General features: G+C 33.9%; 1 protein-coding gene across 1 annotated transcript; it reads left to right on the top strand.

Annotated features, from left to right (window-relative positions):
• The first annotated feature begins 8,264 nt into the window (after positions 1-8,264).
• LOC138307109 (sodium-dependent multivitamin transporter-like) lies at positions 8,265-20,230 on the top strand. The gene is made up of 16 exons (XM_069247740.1): positions 8,265-8,597; positions 10,124-10,192; positions 10,836-10,887; positions 11,652-11,719; positions 12,082-12,162; positions 12,332-12,405; positions 12,726-12,863; positions 13,783-13,918; positions 15,166-15,254; positions 15,885-15,997; positions 16,530-16,600; positions 17,599-17,685; positions 18,298-18,569; positions 19,122-19,222; positions 19,668-19,786; positions 20,147-20,230. Exons 1-16 carry the CDS (start codon positions 8,265-8,267, stop codon positions 20,228-20,230), a joined length of 1,887 nt encoding a protein of 628 aa, XP_069103841.1.
• Positions 20,231-21,799: the final 1,569 nt, after the last annotated feature.

Here is a 21,799-nt window from a genome sequence, read left to right as displayed (position 1 = left end):
ACTGCCAGGGAGAGTAATGTTGGAAGGTACATGGGAGATGTAACCGTTAACCGTATGTCTGGCTCTACTCAGGGTGAAGTTGAGAGGCCGGGGGCATATAGGGGTCCAATATCGACAGGGTGGGGAGAACAAAGGAGTCAATAGGACCAGGGAGGTAAACCATCCCTAGGTACTAAGCTTGCTACATTCGATGGTGCAGCGAACTGGCAAGACTACTTAGTACACTTTGAACTAGTGTCAAGATGTAACAAATGGGATGATGAAAGCAAGGCGTTGAAGCTTTCTACAGCATTACGGGGACGAGCACATGGGATTTTGAGTGATAAGACGATGGACGAGAGACTGAATTATCATAGACTTGTCAAAATGATGACAGGCAGATTTCAGCATGAGGACCAAGCTGAAATATACAAAGCACAGATCAAGGAAAGATTGAGGTAGAAAGATGAAACCTTACCAGAACTTGCACAAGATATTAAGCGACTTGTTAGGTTGACTTATCCTGGAGCTCCACATGAAATTAGACAACAACTTGGACTAGATTATTTAATTGCAGCATTAAATGATGCTGATATGGAATAGGCCATACATCAGGGCAAGGCTAGAACAATAGCTGATGCTGTAAGGATTGCTCTAGAGTTTGAAGCATTTCAAACCGGACGTAGGAAGCGAAGCTCTACAAGGGCAATGGTTAGAAGTCAACATAGAGGTTAGCATTGACAGCACATCTGTATTAGAAGATAAACTGAGTGAATTAACAGACAGAGTTGTTGCATTACAGGACTACAACAACATAAACTATCGGGAATGTTTCTACTGTCAAAAACCAGGTCATATATTATATACAAGAGACTGTAAGAAGAGGAAAGCAGATGAGGAAAACGCAAACGCTGGACAGAAGGCGGGAAACTAAAGAAGGCTGGGATAGAAGACCCTATGTCAGCCGGAAGTAATTATCAAGGGTCTGGAAAGATGGTTGAGTTATACCAGCTATAGTATATGGGGTAGAAATCCATTGTTTGTTGGATACAGGCTCTACTATTTCAGTATTACATCCAGAGAAATTTGCTGCTTTTGATGTTAAGTATCGACCTGTATTGAGATAACATCATACCAGTTTTAAGGTAGCTGACGGAGGTTTGGTAGTGTCAGAAGAGGCGATTGACGCAACATTGGAGATCAGTGAAAAATTGGTGAAGCTCCGTATGGTCATTGCTAATATTACCACTCCAGCTATTTTGGGATATGACTTTCTACACTCACATCACTGCAAGATAGACATGGGTAGTGGAGTATTACATTTTGATGGGGATAATCTACAATGCAAGAAAGAGAGTCAAATGGGTTCAGTATTCTCCATCACTGTAGCCGAGAATGTGGTTAAACCTTCGGAGTCAGAGATGATTATCAACGCAAATATTGTTGGTACTTCTATATCAGACACAGACCTTGAGGCAGTTTTAGTAGAGCCATCAAGTCAGCGCTTAGCCAAAGAGCCAGGCCCTTGTCTGATCCTAAAAACAACAAAATCATTATTAGAGTTGCAAATACAGACAATGAAGCATATGTCCTATACAAAGGTACTATGGACATATCCGAGAGAGTTAGATCTGTAAGTTAAGATGAAGGCCTACCAGATAATCTCCAGAAATTAGATGAAAAATGTCAAGAGCACAAAACTCCAGAACAACATAAAGCTGTACGTCAACTATTGACAGAATTTAAGGATGTTTTCGCAAAAGACAAAAGCGATTTAGGAAGAACAAATATCATAAAACATCGTATTGATACCGGAAATAATAAACCGTTTAGGCTACCTCCAAGGAGGATTCCTCTTAGCAAACGAGAGGACGTAAATAAAGAAATACAACGGATGTTGGATGCAAAGGTCATAGAGCCCAGCAAGTCACCTTGGGCTGCTGCCATAGTTCCTGTTGTAAAGAAGGATGGATCTTTACGAATCTGTGCAGATTTTAGATTACTCAACAAAGCCACTTCCATTGAATGTTTCCTTATTCCTAGAATAGATGACTCTTTAGATGCTCTGAATGGAAGCAAATAGTTTTCTACGCTTGACTTAGCGTCAGGATATTGGCAAGTAGAAATGGACCCCTCTGATAAGGAAAAGACAGCTTTTAGAACTAATACTGCAGTATATCATTTTAATGTAATGCCATTTGGTCTTTGCAACTCTCCTGCAGCATTTGAACGCCTAATGGAGTGTGTATTAGCCGGTTTACATTGGGAGACGTGTCTTATATATTTGGACGACATCATTGTCTTTTCAACAGACTTCGACTCACATATTTCAAGATTAGAAGAGGTTTTGTCACGCATAAGAACAGGTGGCCTTATGGTCGCACCAGGGCCTCATTTTTTTTGGTACACGTGGTGTCTGAGGAGGATAGGCATATGAGAAATGTTTCCTGTAGCCTTTTTCCATGCGTTACTAGTTATGAATCTAGTTATGAATCTTTAGTTTTCGATCAGCTCCAATCGCCGAGTTCCGTTTAACGGAACTCGGAACCCGTTTAAGGAAATTTTCTATCATTTTAGAGAAAATCAGTCAATATGCTTTAGGCATATGAGAAATGTTTCCTGTAGTCTTTTTCATGCGTTACTAGTGATTAGTTTTCGATCAGCTCCCATTTCCGAGTTCCGTTTAAGTAAAACGGAACTCGGAACCAAATTCACTCAGTCAATATGCTTTAGTACTTTAGACATATGAGAAATATTACCTGTTGTCGATTTTGCAATGCGTTGATGAATCCACTTTGATTTAGTTTCTGAGAGCTCCAATTTTCGAGCTCCAGTTCCGAGTTCCGTCTGGTTCCGAGTTCCGTTTTACTTAAACGACCTTATGAAAATACGTCTAAACAGTGAAATATCACCATTTTTTAATTTAATATTGTTTTCAAGTACTTGGATATTTTAAATGGGAACACCAAGAAACTGAGATTATTTAGAATTATCTCTTATTGTTTCCGAATCAGTTTTATTGACACTTGAAGACAACGTTTTGTTTTTGCGACAATATCCAAACAATTAGATAATTAGCTTATTATTCTACATACAAACAGGACAAAACATATTAAAGTGAATAGTCGGGCAAAGAAAACCAGTCTAAATGCGTTCATTGGCCTTCCAAAAGTTCTCACATATTAATACGACGGTCAAGTTCTGCTTAGTTTCCCAGTTCTTACCGTTAAAGTAAAGAAAAGTTGAAAGCATTGAAAGCGAGGCTGCGTGGAAATGTAACCACGGACATAGCGAGCCGGGAGGACGTTTTAGAATTTCCATACTTTAAATCAATTTCTTCGTACGCAGACAGATTTTGACGAGAGATTTTATTTTTCTATTTCATAAGAAATTATACTGGATACATTCACACCATTTTTACCGACTTTAGCTATCCTTGCCCGACTGTTCACTTTATGCAAGTCTGTATGATAAGTATATATATATATATTTTTACAGGCGCTCAGATAACACAGCTAGCAGGCTACACAGAGACGACCAGTGACTCTATATGTACACAACACTCGACTGCCAATTGTACGAGATATTAAACAAAACAGAGCAATTCGCACTCAGTACATGTATATAGCGCATGTTTTGGCAAATGTACACTGTAGTTGATTAAAACATTAATTGTTGCCAGTATTTCACATATCTAGTTCAAAACAGTTCAGTTTCTGAGAACATCTCTCAATGAAGAGGCTGTTATGCAATTAAAAACATTACTTTATTCAAAATGAGGAAAAAGTTTCTTCCTATAAGACTAAAAGAAATAGGGATAATAAAAACAAAGAACATATGAGATAAATGAGTGGTCAGTTTATATGGCATTAGTCTGCTGCTAAAAGACTGCTTAAACCAGGTAGATTAGAATATTTTAACTAATAAAATACATGAAATTTATATATAAATATGTGAATGTTTAAACGAACTGTATTTATGTATATACAAACATGCATAAAATGCTCATCAACAAACGCAATTGTGACACTATTCTAATGGTCACTTATCGCGTACAAGTGGTGACCGCTCAATTCGAGTTCAATATACATTGTATAAACTAACGGGTTTTGCTGGAGAACAAAATTTCCTGACCACTTTAGGGAGGTGCACATATATTTAAGGTGCTTCTTTAGCCAATTTACTTAAACCTTCGTCAAATGAGGGAAGAAAAAACGAGAGTTAATCAACTGCAAACATTTATTTGTGAATAGTACTTTAATGCATACATTCATGCATGTGCATAAATATATGCACAGCAGTACTTAGGCTGAAAAGATGCATACATATTTATTGAACAATTAAAGGATTGTTAGATTGCATTTATTGGAGATATAAATGCAATCTGGATGGCAGATAAATATTCATAGCGCCCTATCAATTGCATTTATTGGAGATATGAATGCAATCTGGGTGTCAGATAAATAGAATAGGGCGCTTTTCTATTTATCTGCCATCCAAATTGCATTTATATCTCCAATAAATGCAATCTAACAATCTTTGAATTGTTATATTTACATTTTACTTTCTCGTTCAAAGTAAAACGTAATTTAGATGCGAAGGAAAATTCTAATTTCCCGTTTCAGCCATTTAACTTCGACAGCTATGATGTGCAATGTGAAAAATATAGTCCACATAAAAATTGAAAAGATCAAAAAAAAATTGAATGTTTTTCAATAGCTTTTCATTTTACTTTCAATTATCCAGACATTTAAAAGGTTGTTTTTTTTGTTTTTTTTTTTTGTCTTTTTTATAGTTTCATAACCAAACGGGTTCATTCAACTACAATGTCAATTTTCCCGCGCGGACTAACATGGTATTAGTAAACAAGACTCATATCAATTTATAAAGATATTACTACACCAAGTCTAGGCTGCATTTATTGGCTCATAATGCAGATCACGGTTATCATTAGAGTAATGGGAGTCGTTGGGCAAAATGTAAATATATAATAATATTTATGAGACAAGCAGCTGCTACCCTTTCGAAGTCTGTTTACTTCTAGTCTATCGCAGATACATCAGTTCAATATTTACATTGGTATGATGTAATAACTGTTATCAAATATGTGGGTAATCGGAATTGGTAATTCTTGGCATTCTAAGTGAACATGTACTCACTTTCATGGTTTAATATTCTCTCAATACCATGTTTTCAAGATTTAGAGAAAATATCAAATGTTAAAATGTAGTTTTCCGATATTTAATCCTAAATAAACATTTTATTAGCTTAAATATAAATGGGATTAGACGTATCTTTTATACTAAAGGTCCGTCTTCTCGTAATCTACTGACGATTATATAAAAGACTTTGTATATTAATACTTGCCAATGTCTACTAACACTTCCTGACAGCATTCAACTGGTGTTGAATTTCATAATAATTGTATATGTATGCATATTCCGATGCTAAATCAACATCATATCTAAATAGAAGATCTATCCGTCCATAAGATAAGGCATGCAAATTTCGCAGTTTCAGTAATTACGAATATTTATAAGTTTTCTCATCCAATATATATATATATATATATATATATACATTCCATGTAATTCCTACAGTTCATAGAGAAACATATAATTTACCTATGTCTATTTATCTTTGTCTATGGGGAATGATTTGGTTCTGCAGTCTTTATAAGGGAAAAACTAACTAAACAAAAGACCGAAATGGCCCCTGTGTATAAGAGATAGAATTTCGGCCTGGTCGCTGATCGGCTTGCTTACTATTTCAAAAGTAAAAATATTCATGACAGGTAATTATTCCTAGATAACCATGATGCGAATTTGGAAGTTCAGATTGAGATTAAGGTTCAAAATATCAATATTCATAATGAATAGATAAAAACGTTCATTTCTAATTAAGAATTTCAGTATTTTTAAGCACAAAATGCGCCTGATTTTCGAAATGGCTTCAATGGTTGGAGTCTGAGCTGAAGGACCCACACATTTTTTTTCTATCTAGTGTTATACGTGTAAATATCACATTTACTCTACTGTTTTACAAGTCTACAAAATTGTCCAGCATGTCTCATCATGTATATTTTTTTCCACGATTTTCTATTAATTTTCAGCCATAGTCTCAATTTTAGTCATGTGTTCGATACCTATACCAACACTTTATGCATCGACATATATTTTACGATGAGAATGCAAAAAATATCGAAATGAAGATATATTCCATGTATGTTATCTTCAACTATTTCTACATATGGAGTCATTCCAAAACTGCGATTAAAATAAAATTAAATATCACTTACACCATAATGACATTCTGATGATCTCTTAACTTTGATACGTTTTTATAACGTGTTGTCATCTACATTTCCACTACTAGTAGGACCTATATGAAAACATTGTTGGTTTCAAAAAGTGTTAGAAATATAATGTTTACCATATAGTCCGATGCATTGGGGAAATCGTGTGCATTTTCTGAAGAAAGTTAGCGACTATGTGTAATCTACACATGTGTCAGTGTTTCAGAAAACGTATGCTTTGTCTCCAAACAGCGCGATGGGGGATTTTTCATGGCGTCATTAACATTTAGTAGCTGAATTTGATATACCATTTTTTGTTTCTGTTACCAGTTGACAAATTTTAACGATTCCTTGCGTATTGCCCGCAGAATATACGATTTAATATTTCGAAATCGCCTATTGTCGGTTGTCTCATGGGGTTGACTATCTGACGAAATCCTTTCCACTAACCCCGCAGGCTATGCAGACAAATTAAATTAATAAATAACTGGTACAAAAAATAATAAGCTAGCTCCCAATATAGTTTGAGTTTGATCGCGATGCAGAAAGAATCTAGAGTTAACACATAGAAACACTTTCTGGCCAGCGCACTTTGCGTCTGCGCGTTGCTGAAACTCAAATTTTCTGCACACTGTACCTTCTTAGACGGTAGCTCAGTTTGACATGTGAATGACCGGATGTTAACTTGGCAGACGGTCGCTCAGATCGACATGTGAATGATCAGAAGTTAACTTGGCATACTGGAAAATAATGCTTTACAATCCTCCACCGAAGCGCAAAAACTTCAGCATACTTTTGTTCACATTTAATATACCAAGGGCTGTGACCTAACCTATCAGGCATTAACTGGCTTAATGGCATAAATAAATTTGATTGTCATAAAATTAGGAATTAAGAATTATTTTAAAAATCAATTATGGAAGCGCAACATAAACCCTAGTACTATAACTGAATCATTTCTTACGGGCACAATACATTTTAGATGGTGGATGAAAACCTGCGATCAGTCGTCAGCATACGTCGAATCATCGATATCATCACTATCACATTTAATTTTGTCTTTCAAGGATAATGTGGGTTTATTAGTTTAACGTCCAATTAACAGCCAGGGTCATGTAAGATTTGTTCGTGGAGGACGTCCGGAGTATCCGGAGAGAAACCATCGATTAGCGGTCAGTACCTGGCGACTTCCCCACGTGGGATTCGAACTCGCGATACAGAGATGGAGGGCTTGTGGTTATATGTCGAGACATCTTAACCACTCGGCTACCGACAAATGTTGGCACTTCGTCTTAAGACGCCAATAGCCACCTGCAATGTTTGATTTTACCAAGCAAACCATATCGATGTCATCACAAATTCAACAAATCTATCAGTGGTAAGAACATTAAATCATCCAATCAAAGGTGCTATATCGCTTAAGAATTATGTGTAAACATATATGATGTAACAATCAATGATGTTATATGATAGAGAAGGGAATACATCCATATTCATTTAGGAGTCATTTTCGTATTTTGCATTGCTAATGATTTCAGTATCATTTGATGTATTAAGCAGGGGCTTAACTGTTCTCTAGTAGACCCGACTCCATCGCAAAGGTATGTATAGTTTGTATTTTATAAACTTCGAAATAATGCGTAAGTATAGTTTGTATTTTGTAAACTTCGAAATACTTCTAATGTATAGTTTGTATTTTATAAACTTCGAAATAATTCGTATGTATAGTTTGTATTTTATAAACTTCGAAATAATTCGTATATATAATTTGTATTTTATAAACTTCGTAATACTTCATATGTATAGTATGTATTTTATAAACTTCGAAATAATTCGTATATATAATTTGTATTTTATAAACATCGAAATAATTCGTATGTATAGTTTGTATTTTATAAACTTCGAAATAATTCATATGTATATATAGTTTGTATTTTATATATATATATGCACATAGCTGTATATCATTTATTTACATTTCATGTACAGAATGGCGTTCTTGAAGTGGGAGGACTACATTATATTCCTTGTGACTTTGGCTTTTTCTCTTGGAATTGGACTCTTCTATTCTTGTCGGGGTAGAAAGCAAAAAACGACGCGACAGTTCATCCTTGGCGATGGACGAATGTCCACACTTCCGGTGGCGTTGTCGCTTCTGGTTACCTATGAGTCTGGCATCATAATGTTGGGAGTTCCGGCGGAAGTGTATATGTATGGAATGCAGTGGTATATGTCCCTTTTAGGGCTTTTTGTCGCTCATTTATTGACATATTATCTCATCCTACCATCACAGTGGAGACTGAATATCACCAGCATATTTCAGGTAAAGCATGCGCAGTTTTTTTTACAAGTATTGAAACATCAATTTAGGGTTAAACGTGAATCACAACCAATACATTGTATTTTCTATAAAATGTATATAAAAAATAACAGATCTTTCTCTATTAATAACATGAGTATTTAACAAAGTCATAACTTTTGACTTTATGCTGTTGGCTGTGTACCCACCTTTAATATTGCTGATAACTTTTGACTATAATGCTGTTGGCTGTGTACCCACCTTTAATATTGCTGAGATATAATATATTGTCCATTCCAGCTCCATTATTGAATCCTTCACACTAAATAGTATATTAAAATCAAATGAAAATGATCTACACTATAGTGTGTTGCCAGCTATGATAAGATATTGCCCTGTCGAATCAGTTTATGGTTCTATAAAACTTGATTAGAGACAAAAGACATTCTAATTATTTACAATTTCAATTTCAGTTCTTTATTGCTCTTTGACAATTATATAGTGACTGAACGGCAATATAAACAACAGAACAGCAACAATAACATGAGAAAATATAAGATTTACACTGGGAACAGGCCAACTCTCCTCAGTCCAAGGGACAGTTTTATGAACATACAAGACTGTTCTATAAACTTAAAAAATATTGGTCGTTTGTTCGAAAGCTAACTTATCCACGTCCAATAGATCTCCATAAAGAAATTGGAAGTATTAGTTGGCATTTTTGAGTCTGAGTTTCGATTGATAAATTCATAAATATGTACATATTAACAATATGCTATAAGATAATAATGATTAGATATGATCTTATATAATATGTTAATGAGAGATACATGTACGTAACACGAATGTGACGACAACGTACGGAAGATTAAGAGTAAAGTCATGGAAAGTAGAAATGTACACATTATACGATACAGTATTGAATTACAAGCTTGTTGACATCACATGTTCGTAGTCTTGATACGCCCACACATAATTCAAACCAAATCATTAATTGAAAACATGACGTACTATTTGCTTCACATACTTCTACTTTTTCTAATTCGCCTATTTCTACCTTAAGTGCTTATTTCTACAAATGTGCTTTTTTAATTAAGGTACAAAAATAAAATATTCCTTATTATTTGAAATGTAGCATTTTTTACCTTTCTTTAAAAATTTTTTACTGGGACCGCGGTGGCCTAGTGGTTAAGATGTCTCGACATATAACCACATGCCCTCCACCTCTGGGTCGAGAGTTCGAATCCCTCGTTGGGCAGCTGCCGGGTACTGACCGCTGGTCGGTGGTTTTTCTCCGGGTACTCAGGCTTTCCTCCAACAACAAATTTAAACCTGGCACGTCCTTACATGACCCTGGCTGTTAAAATAGGACGTTAAAAATAATAATCCCTATCAAACATTTACTGGATAGGTAATAATTACCGACTATGCAACAATCTGCCATGAGCTGTGCGATGCGAAACAATAAGAAGTCCAAGAAGAATAGCTTCCTTTATTATTTATGTACATTACTTGTAACATATTTACATTTTTTCAATTTGTCATTTCAGTACTTTGAACTTCGGTATAATTCCCGTGGAATTCGATTGTTTGTTACAGTACTCTCACTGTTGGGTATGGTAAGTGTTTTTTATCACCCCGAAATCAACATTTTTCTGGTCATTATAATAAGACTCTCAATGGTCGAAAGGTTTCCAATGTCTCACTTTTCATAGTTATAGAAATATCCCAAGGTCCGCAAAAATAAATAACTTCTTACTCTCGCTTCATAAAATCACCACTGAACTGATCACACATTCAACATCCTATATACATGTATCATGTTTAACTTCCATAAATCTGTTCATTGACTACTTGTCGGGTTATTTAGATTAGGCTCTGAGTTTTTGTTATATCTTCATATCATGAAATATTTATTCAAAGACTATTTTAAAATGTCATATCCTGTTATTTAGGCATGAAATCATTTTGTAAAGTGACTAACGGATCAATAAATCTGACTTTTATTCTTTTTTTTTATCAAAACGCGTTACTTTTCAATGAAAATCATCTTGTCAAAGTAAAATTGCTGAGTGAATTTGTGACCCGAATGCTGGCCTTATCCGAGTTGCAAACTTTGCGGAGTATATTTTCATTATAAATAATGAAAAAAAAAAATCATTACAATTTGTAGTAAGAATATATCCAACATACGTGTCTCATATTCATTTAGCAATTTTACTTTGAGCGGATAATTTAATGTGAAAAAATAATGTGTTTTAGGTGAATTTTCTCGGAAATGTAGTATTTGTTCCGGCTATCACACTGGAAGTTAGTAAGTATGGGTGCGATTGATATTTAATTCTGCTAAAATAATTACATATTATATTATAATGATTTTTTAATTCAATTTCATATCAAATAATTGCTAGTAAGAGTAAAAGTACTAACCTGAATTATTTGAAAATGAACAAGTCGGTTGTTTTTTTCGCAAACTGCATGATAATCCAAATATGATTCTTAGGAACAATACAATTCTATAGATGTTTCCTTGTTAAGTGAGCGGGGTTGTTACAAAACCTTGCAAACAATTTTGAAAACCTCTGAAGCTACGTCAGACAATATGTTTCAAGATATCAGGAAATATTTTTTCTCCAAAGCAATACTATATGTCGATAATCCTAATGCGGCGTCACAACAAAGTCTTTTTGCCACTAATTTATTTGTTCATATAGATAATATATAAAAACAATAGTAGCCACTATAATTTTGTTTTTATTTTGCACGGGTTCAATTCACTGTATTCGGGATTTATTTTTAAGCATGATTTCAAAATTTCAGCGGAAAATTTAACCATATTGGGAACCTATATATACCAAAAATCGGTTTTGCCAATTTTAGGGCTATCTCAAAAAGTTCCAGTATGGAAAAGGCGAAATTTAGGCACCGAGTAATTAAAGCATTTTACAGTTTATTGAAAGCTTCATTCAACATACAAACAATGACGAGTATAATTCTATTTTTATTTCATTATCGGTTAACCGTGAAGCGATGCAGTAATTTGGGATTGACGACATGAATGTCCAATGTTTGTTACAGTTGCTGAAATCTCTATGGAGATCTCTATCATCGCACTGATGGGAATAGTTCTACTATATACAATTATTGTGAGTAACGCATTTGATGTATAATTATGTGTCTACACCGTTATGGAAAAAGTCAGAACATTTCTATTGGGAATAACTCGATTACTCATGAAATTGACAATTTGTCGCGGACAAGATCATAGCACCACTGTTTTCTATCGTAGCTTGATACATAATACATTGCTTATGTGTATGTCATTTATGTTTGAGAGCGTTAAGTAGTTCCTTGTGCAAACAAATTGATGACGTAAAGACATTTCCTTCATTCATGGACCGACTAATCTAATATGCAAAGTCATGTTCGCACGCTTGGACTATTCAACCTGTTATCCTCGATGGCGCGTGTATTCGAGATCGTTTGTATACCTTTATGACATTTACAGGGAGGTTTCACAGCTGTGATATGGACAGACGTGTTCCAGGCCATCCTTATGTTTGGGGGATTTTTCGCAATTGTTATCAAGGTACATAGAGTAATGTTAAATGCAAAACGGAAATAGCATCTTAGTGCTATAATCTTGAAATCTGGATAAGATATTACATGTAATTTTCTTTCTTTTTTAATTGCTAACATGACAATATAATAATATTGTATATTACTAGCAAGAAAATTTTTAACATATGAATTTATAGGGTACAATAGAAGTTGGTGGAGTCGCAAACACCTGGTCCAAGATAACAGAAAGCGGAAGGTTTAATTTGCTAAAGTAAGTATTATCTGGATTTTTCAAGCCTTTGGGATAAACAAATGAACGATGTTATGAATATAACAGTTATTTATACGTCAAAAATACAGAAGAGACAAGATCCAATACATAAGATTAAGTATTATATGTTCCATATATCCAATAATCTACATTTGTAGGTGAAAGTAGAAGGGACTAGGTGATTCAATATGATAAAGCTGGTTGCTGAGGGCAACAATAGGTTTCTTAAATATTTCAGATAAGGGGCTCTTGTGGGTCCCCTGAGGTATTTATGACACTTGTTTAATAGCTTACTACAGGAATATATTTTATAATTTCAGTTTCGATCCTGACCCGACACTACGTCAATCATTTTGGAGTCTTTTTATCGGAAGTGCCATCGCCGGTTTCAGACTACAGTTTAGCCAAGCTACGTTCCAACGAATCAAGGCCTCACAGTCCCTGGCAGTAGCTAAACGGTAATGTAAATGGTACACGATCGGGTAATACGTAAACACTGACGATTTGGTCTTGTTACAACATTAACAGTGGCTAATCTAGATATATATCTAGGGGTTTGGGCTGTCAGGAATGTGTACTAGAAAATTACGAAAAGAATAGTAGAAACAGGAGTTTTATGAAGCCCTACCCCATGCCCCCACTTAAAAACAAAAACAAACAAATAAACATTCCATGGATCCGCCACAGCAAAAATATTTTCAATAGTTCTATGTGTAATTATAAATTAGAAATCAATTGTAAGATGGCAAGGCAGGTAATGATACATATTACATGTTATTGTTGTAAGATAAGTTAGTTTCCGAAGTATTGGTTTTAACACAATTTGATACCTTGGACAGAAAATATGATTACCTTCACTTTATGCTTAAACTCTCCCAAAGTGATCCCTTGTTCACAGGAGATGGAAAAGAACCCGTGATAGGTCTACATTGAGTTCAACCCTTAATAAGAACTAAATCGTCGCACATGTGTATGTATGTATAATACGGTGGCTGATTTGTGCCATTTCGTCTTTTCGCCCCGAAAAGACGAAAATTAACAAAACTTAATTTTCGTCTTTTCGTCTTCCGATCCGGTGTGGAAGTCATTTTGAAAACATTCGAAAAGACGAAATTTTAATTGGTTAATTTTCGTCTTTTCGGGGCGAAAAGACGAAAAGACGAAATGGCATAAATCAGCCACCGTAGTATAAACATTTTTTTTTCTGTAATATTTGGTTGTGATGCGCAATGGTATTTTGCACTTAGTGTACCTATCTTGCTTTTCAGGAAAACACTATACACAAAAAGCAAGGAAAGAACATGTGCATGACCATGCATGTTAGTGTTAATATCAACGTATGGCTGAAATAGAAATTTATATTTGATTTAATTTCAGAATGTTCTTGACTGCGTCCGTGCTGTTCCTGGTAATGGGAGCATTAGCTGTTGTGTCAGGTGGGATTATGTTCGCATACTATGATACGATAGGATGTGACCCCCTTTTAGCCAAACAAGTTAGAAACCCAAATCAGGTATGTGTATGTTTGGAAAATTCCGCACGAAATGTAGAAACTGTGACATATTGAAGGGGATGAATTCCGGATTTCAGCACAAATTTATTATTTAGTAGAATTATATGATTTATCTAAAATGAAACATTGAGAAAATATATGAATAGATAAACTGGTATTCCACTTGTCTGTCTGCATTTTTATAATGTAGATAAATGAGTATGTGCAATGCTAAACGCTTACAATGCAAGTTAAAATGCAAAAATGTATTTTAAATAGTTTGCTGATGAATCGACCATCTTTTCTAAGGAAGTTGACACTAAATTATCAGTGTTGGTAAAGCAGGGTATAAATAGGACACTCTTGACATATCAAGACCGAAAGCAAGCGCATGCGCAGTACAAATAACTCAGCTCAACAAAAACTGTACACTCAATTGAGATCGTGTCATTGACGTGAGTAGTATCATACACAGTATTACCAAATGAAGAGATTTTCACATTAAAACATTTGCCAAATAAATATACTTTTCCCACTCCCTCAAATTACAGGATATATATATTACTTACAAAACGTCAATGTGTTGATCTTAGAACGGTAGACAAAAGATTGGTCGCAAGTTAACAGTTTCAAAGCAACACCGCTGCACAATTAAATTTAATTCATATCATTGCATATATAAAAATAGTATTACTTTCATTGATTGTGGAAATAGCAGAAACATATATACATAGAGATTGGCAACTTCGCCATTTTTATGATAGGCAGATGTACCTCTGTATGTCCCCAGGGGCTTTTAGATAAACTCTTAAATAGTTAAATGCAGCAGAATAACTTTGATAAGTTATAAAAGTTAAGTAATTTTCAGATGGTTTGAGTACGATTTTGATAAGAAAAATAATATTTTAACTTATATATTAATAAAACAAAATGCACTTCCGGTTTTGAATGCCCGATTTTCGAAAAACCAGGTAAAATTGCTCATTTTCATACTTTCAAAAATCATATTAGATAACATCAATTGGCAAAACTGATCACATCAAACCATGATTTAATGTTTTAAACTTTGTGTTGATGAAAAAATATCAAAATATTAAAAGAATATACTTAAAAGTAGTTAGCCAAAGGAAAATGCCTATAAACTGGAGGTCCCTCTGCCTGTCAACATAGTCGAAGAAGGAGTTTCTAATCTCTATGTATATATGTTTCTGGGAAATAGTTAATCAATTTTCATAACTAATTATCAAACGCGTTCTTGTAATTACCAGTTGATGGCATGGTGGATCAGAGACATATTTCACGATACTCCTTGCCTCCCTGGACTATTCCTGGCCGCACTCTTTAGTGCTTCACTGAGGTAAAACGTCACCTTAAGGTGTAATATGTGACTGAAACCAAAATAATCAAATACAAAATAATATTTGATCTTAATCAAATTCTTTATTTTACGTATATTAGTTTGCATTTATTTGGCATAAATTGCAATGATGGGTGTTAGATATTTACATTCCTGTTGCATCATCAATATATAATATATAATAAGCTCTACCAGCTCCATTTGTATTTTTTTGTGTATAAAAAATGTTTTTATCTAATTTTTATATATTTACTTATTTTTAATTGTTTTTGATAATACGCATTCAGTGGTTGCCAAGTGATTTAAATGTCTCGATATATTACCACAAGCCCTCCACCTCGGGGTCGCGAGTTCGCATCCCGTGTGGGGTATTTGCCTGGCACTGACCGCTGGTCGGTGGTTTTTCACCTGGTACTCCGGCTTTCCTACACCAACAAACCTGGCACGTCCTTACATCACCCTGGCTGTTAATAGGAGGTTAAATTAATAAAACTAAAAAAAAATCAAGTATTCGACAGAAAGAATTTCATTGTTCTATTTAAATCACACGGATTCTTCACAAACGTTTAATAATTAAAATGTTTTTACTGTAGGTAGTGTTTACAAATGTCCCGTTCTGTTTAATCTTAGTACGATGTCGTCCCTACTGAGTGCAAGTTCGGCCATGTTTTTGGAGGATATTGTCAAACCGTATGCTAAGCCAATGTCAGAAAAAACCTCAATACGCATTGCCCGGTTTTCCGGTGAGTTTGTCGTAAAAAGTTTTGGATATTTTTAACGATATTACAAATGTAATAAAGTTTTAAATTCATATTCGCTAAAGTAAAGCGTTTCGAAAGTGTTTTATCTACAGATATACTCAACTGTAAAAATCGTGTAGTAAGATCGCCGTAAAAATTGGCTGATTTGTAATTCGTATTTTTTTTAAAATAAAGAATATGCTGTTTTCTGCATCATGGATGATTTCTGTAAGAAAACTTATAATTACAAAACTAATAACGAAATATCGCAATATATTTTTGAAATTAACTCATAAACTGTTATTTTAATTTGGAAGAACTTGAACGCACAATGTTAAACTTTAATCTAAACCTTCTTTGTCACTTTATTTAAATACTCAGTCACAGCGGATTTTCACATAGATGTTAAATGAATCCTGATATTAAACTCTGTACATATGTTTAGATTTCATTATCACAAAATATAATTCTTCCAGACATTCCAGTCGAATTAAATGATTATCGATCAAATTATACATATATTTTGTTACCTCAGTTTTCCTTTTTGGGGGACTTGGTGTCTTGGCTGCTTTTGTAATATCAGGAATGAAAGGACCTATATCACAGGTATGTCGATATTTATTTACTATAAACCGATTGTATCATACAATTATATACCACAATATGGATAAATTTGCTAAATATAAATTAAAGGAGGGCGAAATAGGAAAAGTAGGAATACATAATTAACGTCGTATATGGAAAATAAGACAACACAGCTCCACAATTGTACATCAAATTTCTAAGGCAATTTTACGGAAATTATTTATGCCATGACAAACATTGTGTGAACATAGTTAGCTTAAACAGTATCAAATTCATATATTATATACAAAGAAAAATACAGAATAGTTTGGGAAAGCTTATATAAATACCAGAAGTTGAAACATATACATTTACTTCTGGTGAATATTAAAAATGTCAAACACCAAAAAGGAAAACAAAATATATTAAATTGAAATGTTTTATATATATATATATATATATTAACATGTTCATAGCATCATAAACTATCCAAGCCAATGTTCATAACGCTCTCACTATAAACTGCTGTTCTTCACTGCGACCTGACATATAATATAAATATGGCGTCACATTTAGTCTATGTGATATCATCGATGACATCCGAGAAAACATGTCCGTTTACAGCGTATGTGGTATATTATGATAAGACATTTTATTTATATGCTGATAAAAGATTAATTTGAATAAAAAAAAACTGTTTTATATTATGGACGTATAAAGTTAATTTTCATGTATTCAGTGTTCTCTTATCATAAACCGCATTGATTACGTTGATTTTTGTATTTAATCAAATCAAATAAAGAAAATTGTATCTATGAAATCATTACGCTATAGTATTAGCCAACCAGAGGCGGCGTTACAAACGACGACATCATTTTTCACGTTAAGCCATAATGAAAAAATGACGTTGCCTTTTTAAACGTCGCGTTTGACTGATTAATGCGGCAGCGTAGTACACTCAGATTATTTTGTTATATCTGTATAACATAATATATTCAAGATGTTCCTAAATGATAATTTAATAAATTTTATATCAAAAGATACTCGATGTGACCGCTGCATGTACGAAGGGTTCGTCAACTGGAATAATGATAATGGGCTGGTTAGTGCCGTCATCGAACGCTTTGGTAAGTGTTATTTATTTTGAATACATCCATAACCTCCCTTTAAAATTGATGTAATCTACATATACTTAACGTTACATGTTAAATGTATAGTCATGTAAAATGAAAATATAATATAATCTGTATGTGTAGTATTTTTGTATAATTATGGAGGTTACTTGCATTACTTCATACATGTGATGATAATGCCACCACTCAAAATACACTGTACTTACCTATATAAGTATATTAGTAGTATATTTATTCTAATCTAATCCACATAATGGTAATATCTTCATTGTATATAATTATTGATTTCTTATAATATCACGTTTTTCTTCAATATGACGGTAATATTACAAAAGCTTCACCAAAATCAGAATCAACTATTTCCATTCCATAGCGTCAATGATTCTCTAAATGCTTTGAAACCTTAGATTGGAGATTACGTTCTCGATGTTATTTCAAATTCGTGAAAATAATCCAAACATCTACGGATATGTAAGTATTCTGTTTAGCACTTATATTTACTGTTTGTCGGGTAATATTATTTCCAGCAAGTTTCACATATTTCTTTTCATTTTATTGCATATATTTCTTCGTCACTTAATCATAAATCTATATTTCGATTAAAAGGGGGCTATAATCGGCGGAACTGTGTCCTTCCTATTTATCGGATGGATAGCAGTGGGAAAGATAACGTCATCAGGAACACGAGTAAATGTAAAATTAGATCCGGCTTCAACAGAAAACTGTCGGATGTTCAACGAGTCAGGTTTAAAATCTTACTTTGGTCAAAACTTGTTCAACGAGTCTTCTGTAATCTCTTCTTATGGCCAAAACGTTTCAGATATCGTTGGGAATAGTATTATATCGACAACACAAGCATCTACCTTTATTTCAGAACCGTAAGTAGAATCAATAAAAATCAATATGCAGCATAATTTTCTTTTGTAATTAATTCCAAATTTAAAGAAAACAAAGGATTGTATCCAAGATGGCGGACCCGAGACTCTTCATTTGTCACCTAAATATTTTCTTTGTTGAAAACAATGCAAAGCGTATTTATGTCCGATAAAATTACATGGATCGTTTATTTCAATGTGTGCTGAAACTATTTAGGTATGCTTTTTATATCAATCTAATTGTTAACACCGAAAATACTTAGCTTTTATATTCGAAGCGTATCTTACACAGGGGTGCCGCCATCATGGAAAAACCCAAACGCGTTCCATTTGGCGGTGCCGTATCACTTTAGTGCAACTGTTACGAATCCGCAAATGGAATGCACGGCAATTGTTCTCCATATGTACAATTGTTTTAACATCGCCCATTCAAGGCACCAAGATAATGGTCTTTATAGGTACAGTATGTTGTCGTTATACCGATGTTGTAGCTTATACTTGGTTTAAGTATTGTATTTTTATGCATTATTTTCTTCTTTTCCCTGGTATTAACAGACAAGGCCTAGACATTCTGTATTCGTTGTCCTATAAATGGCTGTTACCGGTCGGGATATTATTGGTATTAATAATTGGACCTATAACAAGTCGTCTCCAAGGTAATGGTAATAAGCGGAAAATTAATTAGTTTACATAATACGGTATCGCAATATCGACCAGGCTCAAAACATTTTGATTTCAGTTTTTTACTTAGAAGGCAACATTTAAGATAGAAATGGAACTTGATAAAAACCTTAATCAAATCATGTGTATAATTATTCATTTTCTACGTGAGATGGGCAAACCCTGAAAGCGCAAGCGATATTAATGTATTTTTTTTGCAGTTTTGATCATTTTATGTTTAAGTATACTATGATACTGTATATGTGTATGTTGTAAATATATATATGTATGATTCAATCTTTGTTTTAATTGAGAGTAAAGTAGGTGGCAAAACGTAGGGTTATGGTTGATATTGTGTCGGTCTACAAATTCTACATATATTCTCCAATGTTCTGCAAGTACAATATGCTAAACCCGGTACCCGTACTTTGTTTTTGATAGCTCGACAGGCTGTTGATCCAGGATTGGTTGTTCCTGTGTGTGATTATTTGTGTCGTTGTTTTCCTGAAATAGTCCGCCGGAAGTTCCGGTGCGGAATGAAGTATCCTGGGATAGACGAGGTAAGAGTCATAAAAGGCAATGATGCAAAGTAATATTCGTGTCTTTTATATCGTGTTTTGCTGGCCTGTTATGCCTGGTATGGACTGAAGCTAAAATATCATTCAACTCTAACGTTCGGTTCCGTGCTGTCTTTCGACACAAACCACATTATCTTGACGTCATCCCTTTCAGTGCACACACATGTACGTGTACAATAGTATAGTTTGTATCTGAACAGTTTACGTATTGTAAAATGTATATGCGAATAACTAATTTATTCTTTTATTATTTAGATTGATATTGGTTTTAATGTACTTTTCTCCAGGAATGAGGTGTGGATCATAAAATATTGTAAATTATTTTTATATTATCTGTTACAGATAACTGACGGGGTTAAAGCAGAACCGAATGAGACCTTATTGACTGAGGATAAAAGTAAACATGAAAGAGGAGAAGAGGATTGATGTCCTTACAAATATACTTACAAGTTTATCCAAATACTTTATAATGTAAATTTATCCGTTATAGTAATGATGGAGTGACTTTCTGATTATTTTCGCAATCGACGAGGCGGCTTTTACTGAATTTTCCATTCGCGTTCGAGCTCTCTTGCGACTTTAAGCAAAAATGTGTATCTCACGAAAATAAAGGGGTTGACAGTGCATCTTATATTCTATAATATCAATGGAACTGAGTGAATTTTATAGCAAAATACCTTGATTAACATCAGAATGGTCTGAAATCGCCCGTTCATATACCAGCTTTAAATGGACAATTTAGTCTAAGAGAACATTAAAATGTGCATATAAATCGGAAACAAACCAGCTCTAATGGAAACTAGATTAATTGGTTTTACTGTGAAATGCTAGAAAATTCCATGGTGGTGAAATGTGTGTGAAATGTTCAAACTTGCTCGCTGTCCGCCATCAGACATTGTGGTCGGACATTTTGTATGCCGAAGCAACTTTGTCTAGAACAACTCAAACCGATCTTAAAGTAGTGTGTTTACCTTATAATGTATATTGTCTTGCCTATAAAATCATTTCATCAAATCCTCAGTGGTTATGCATTTAATTCATTTAACGTAAATGTACGTGACATTGGTATTGGTACAGAGTGCATATTATGCCTTTGTTTCAACGCTATCACTTAAGATAATTATCATTCTTATGGTATTTACCAAGAATGTAAAACGATACATTTATGTCATATTTTCCTTCGTATTTATGTAACAGAATTAGCCTCACTGAATTGTCCCTTTAGGAATACACATACAAATACACATTTCATATGACAGAGGAAACATCCCTAATTTGTATTCTGATTTCATCTTATTTTTGTATAAATGATTTCTCTACTACTATATTTATTTGTTGTTTATCATACAATACATATTTAAATTATACATTTAATTATTACTAATTTTCATCACGTGTTATGCTGTTTGAAATAAAGAGAATTCGCCTTCAAGTAAATGACAGATGCATTGAAATATCATATAAATTAAATAATACCAATCCTTTAGGTAAAACATGGATTATCTTTAAATGCCTTATGTTTCGTACATTACCACTAATTTAAGTTAATACACTTTTTGATTTGTTTGAATCACCGACTTATTCAACTTGTCCAATTTATCAATAATTTTAAGCATTTTTAAACATTATGCACTTTTGGGAATATCGCACGACTATTTATATGGAGCTGTTTTCAGTCATTAATTTCATACTAGAGTTTGAATTTTAAACTTCTAAGAAGACTTGCGCATGTAACAAATAGTTTTTTTTTCATTTTGAGTAGTGTGACCTTAAACTAAATTCAAATCCTTGGCAAAATGTATCGTTTATGAGTTTGTGCGGAGACTTCCAATACAAGTACATGTGTACCAAGTGGGATGGTACCAGTCCCTCCTTCTACTGTTGTGAATGTTTTCTTTTATCCAAGGCAGGTATATCGGCAATTGAGATTTTTTTCTCATCATATGGCAAAGCGAAGGACAATGAGGTTATTGCACTTTCTCACAATAGTATGAT

The sequence above is a fragment of the Argopecten irradians genome, chromosome 14 (assembly GCF_041381155.1).
Source record: "Argopecten irradians isolate NY chromosome 14, Ai_NY, whole genome shotgun sequence".
NCBI lineage: Eukaryota > Metazoa > Mollusca > Bivalvia > Pectinida > Pectinidae > Argopecten > Argopecten irradians.
Note: the sequence above shows the minus strand (reverse complement) of the source record. Positions and strands in the feature narration are given on the sequence as shown.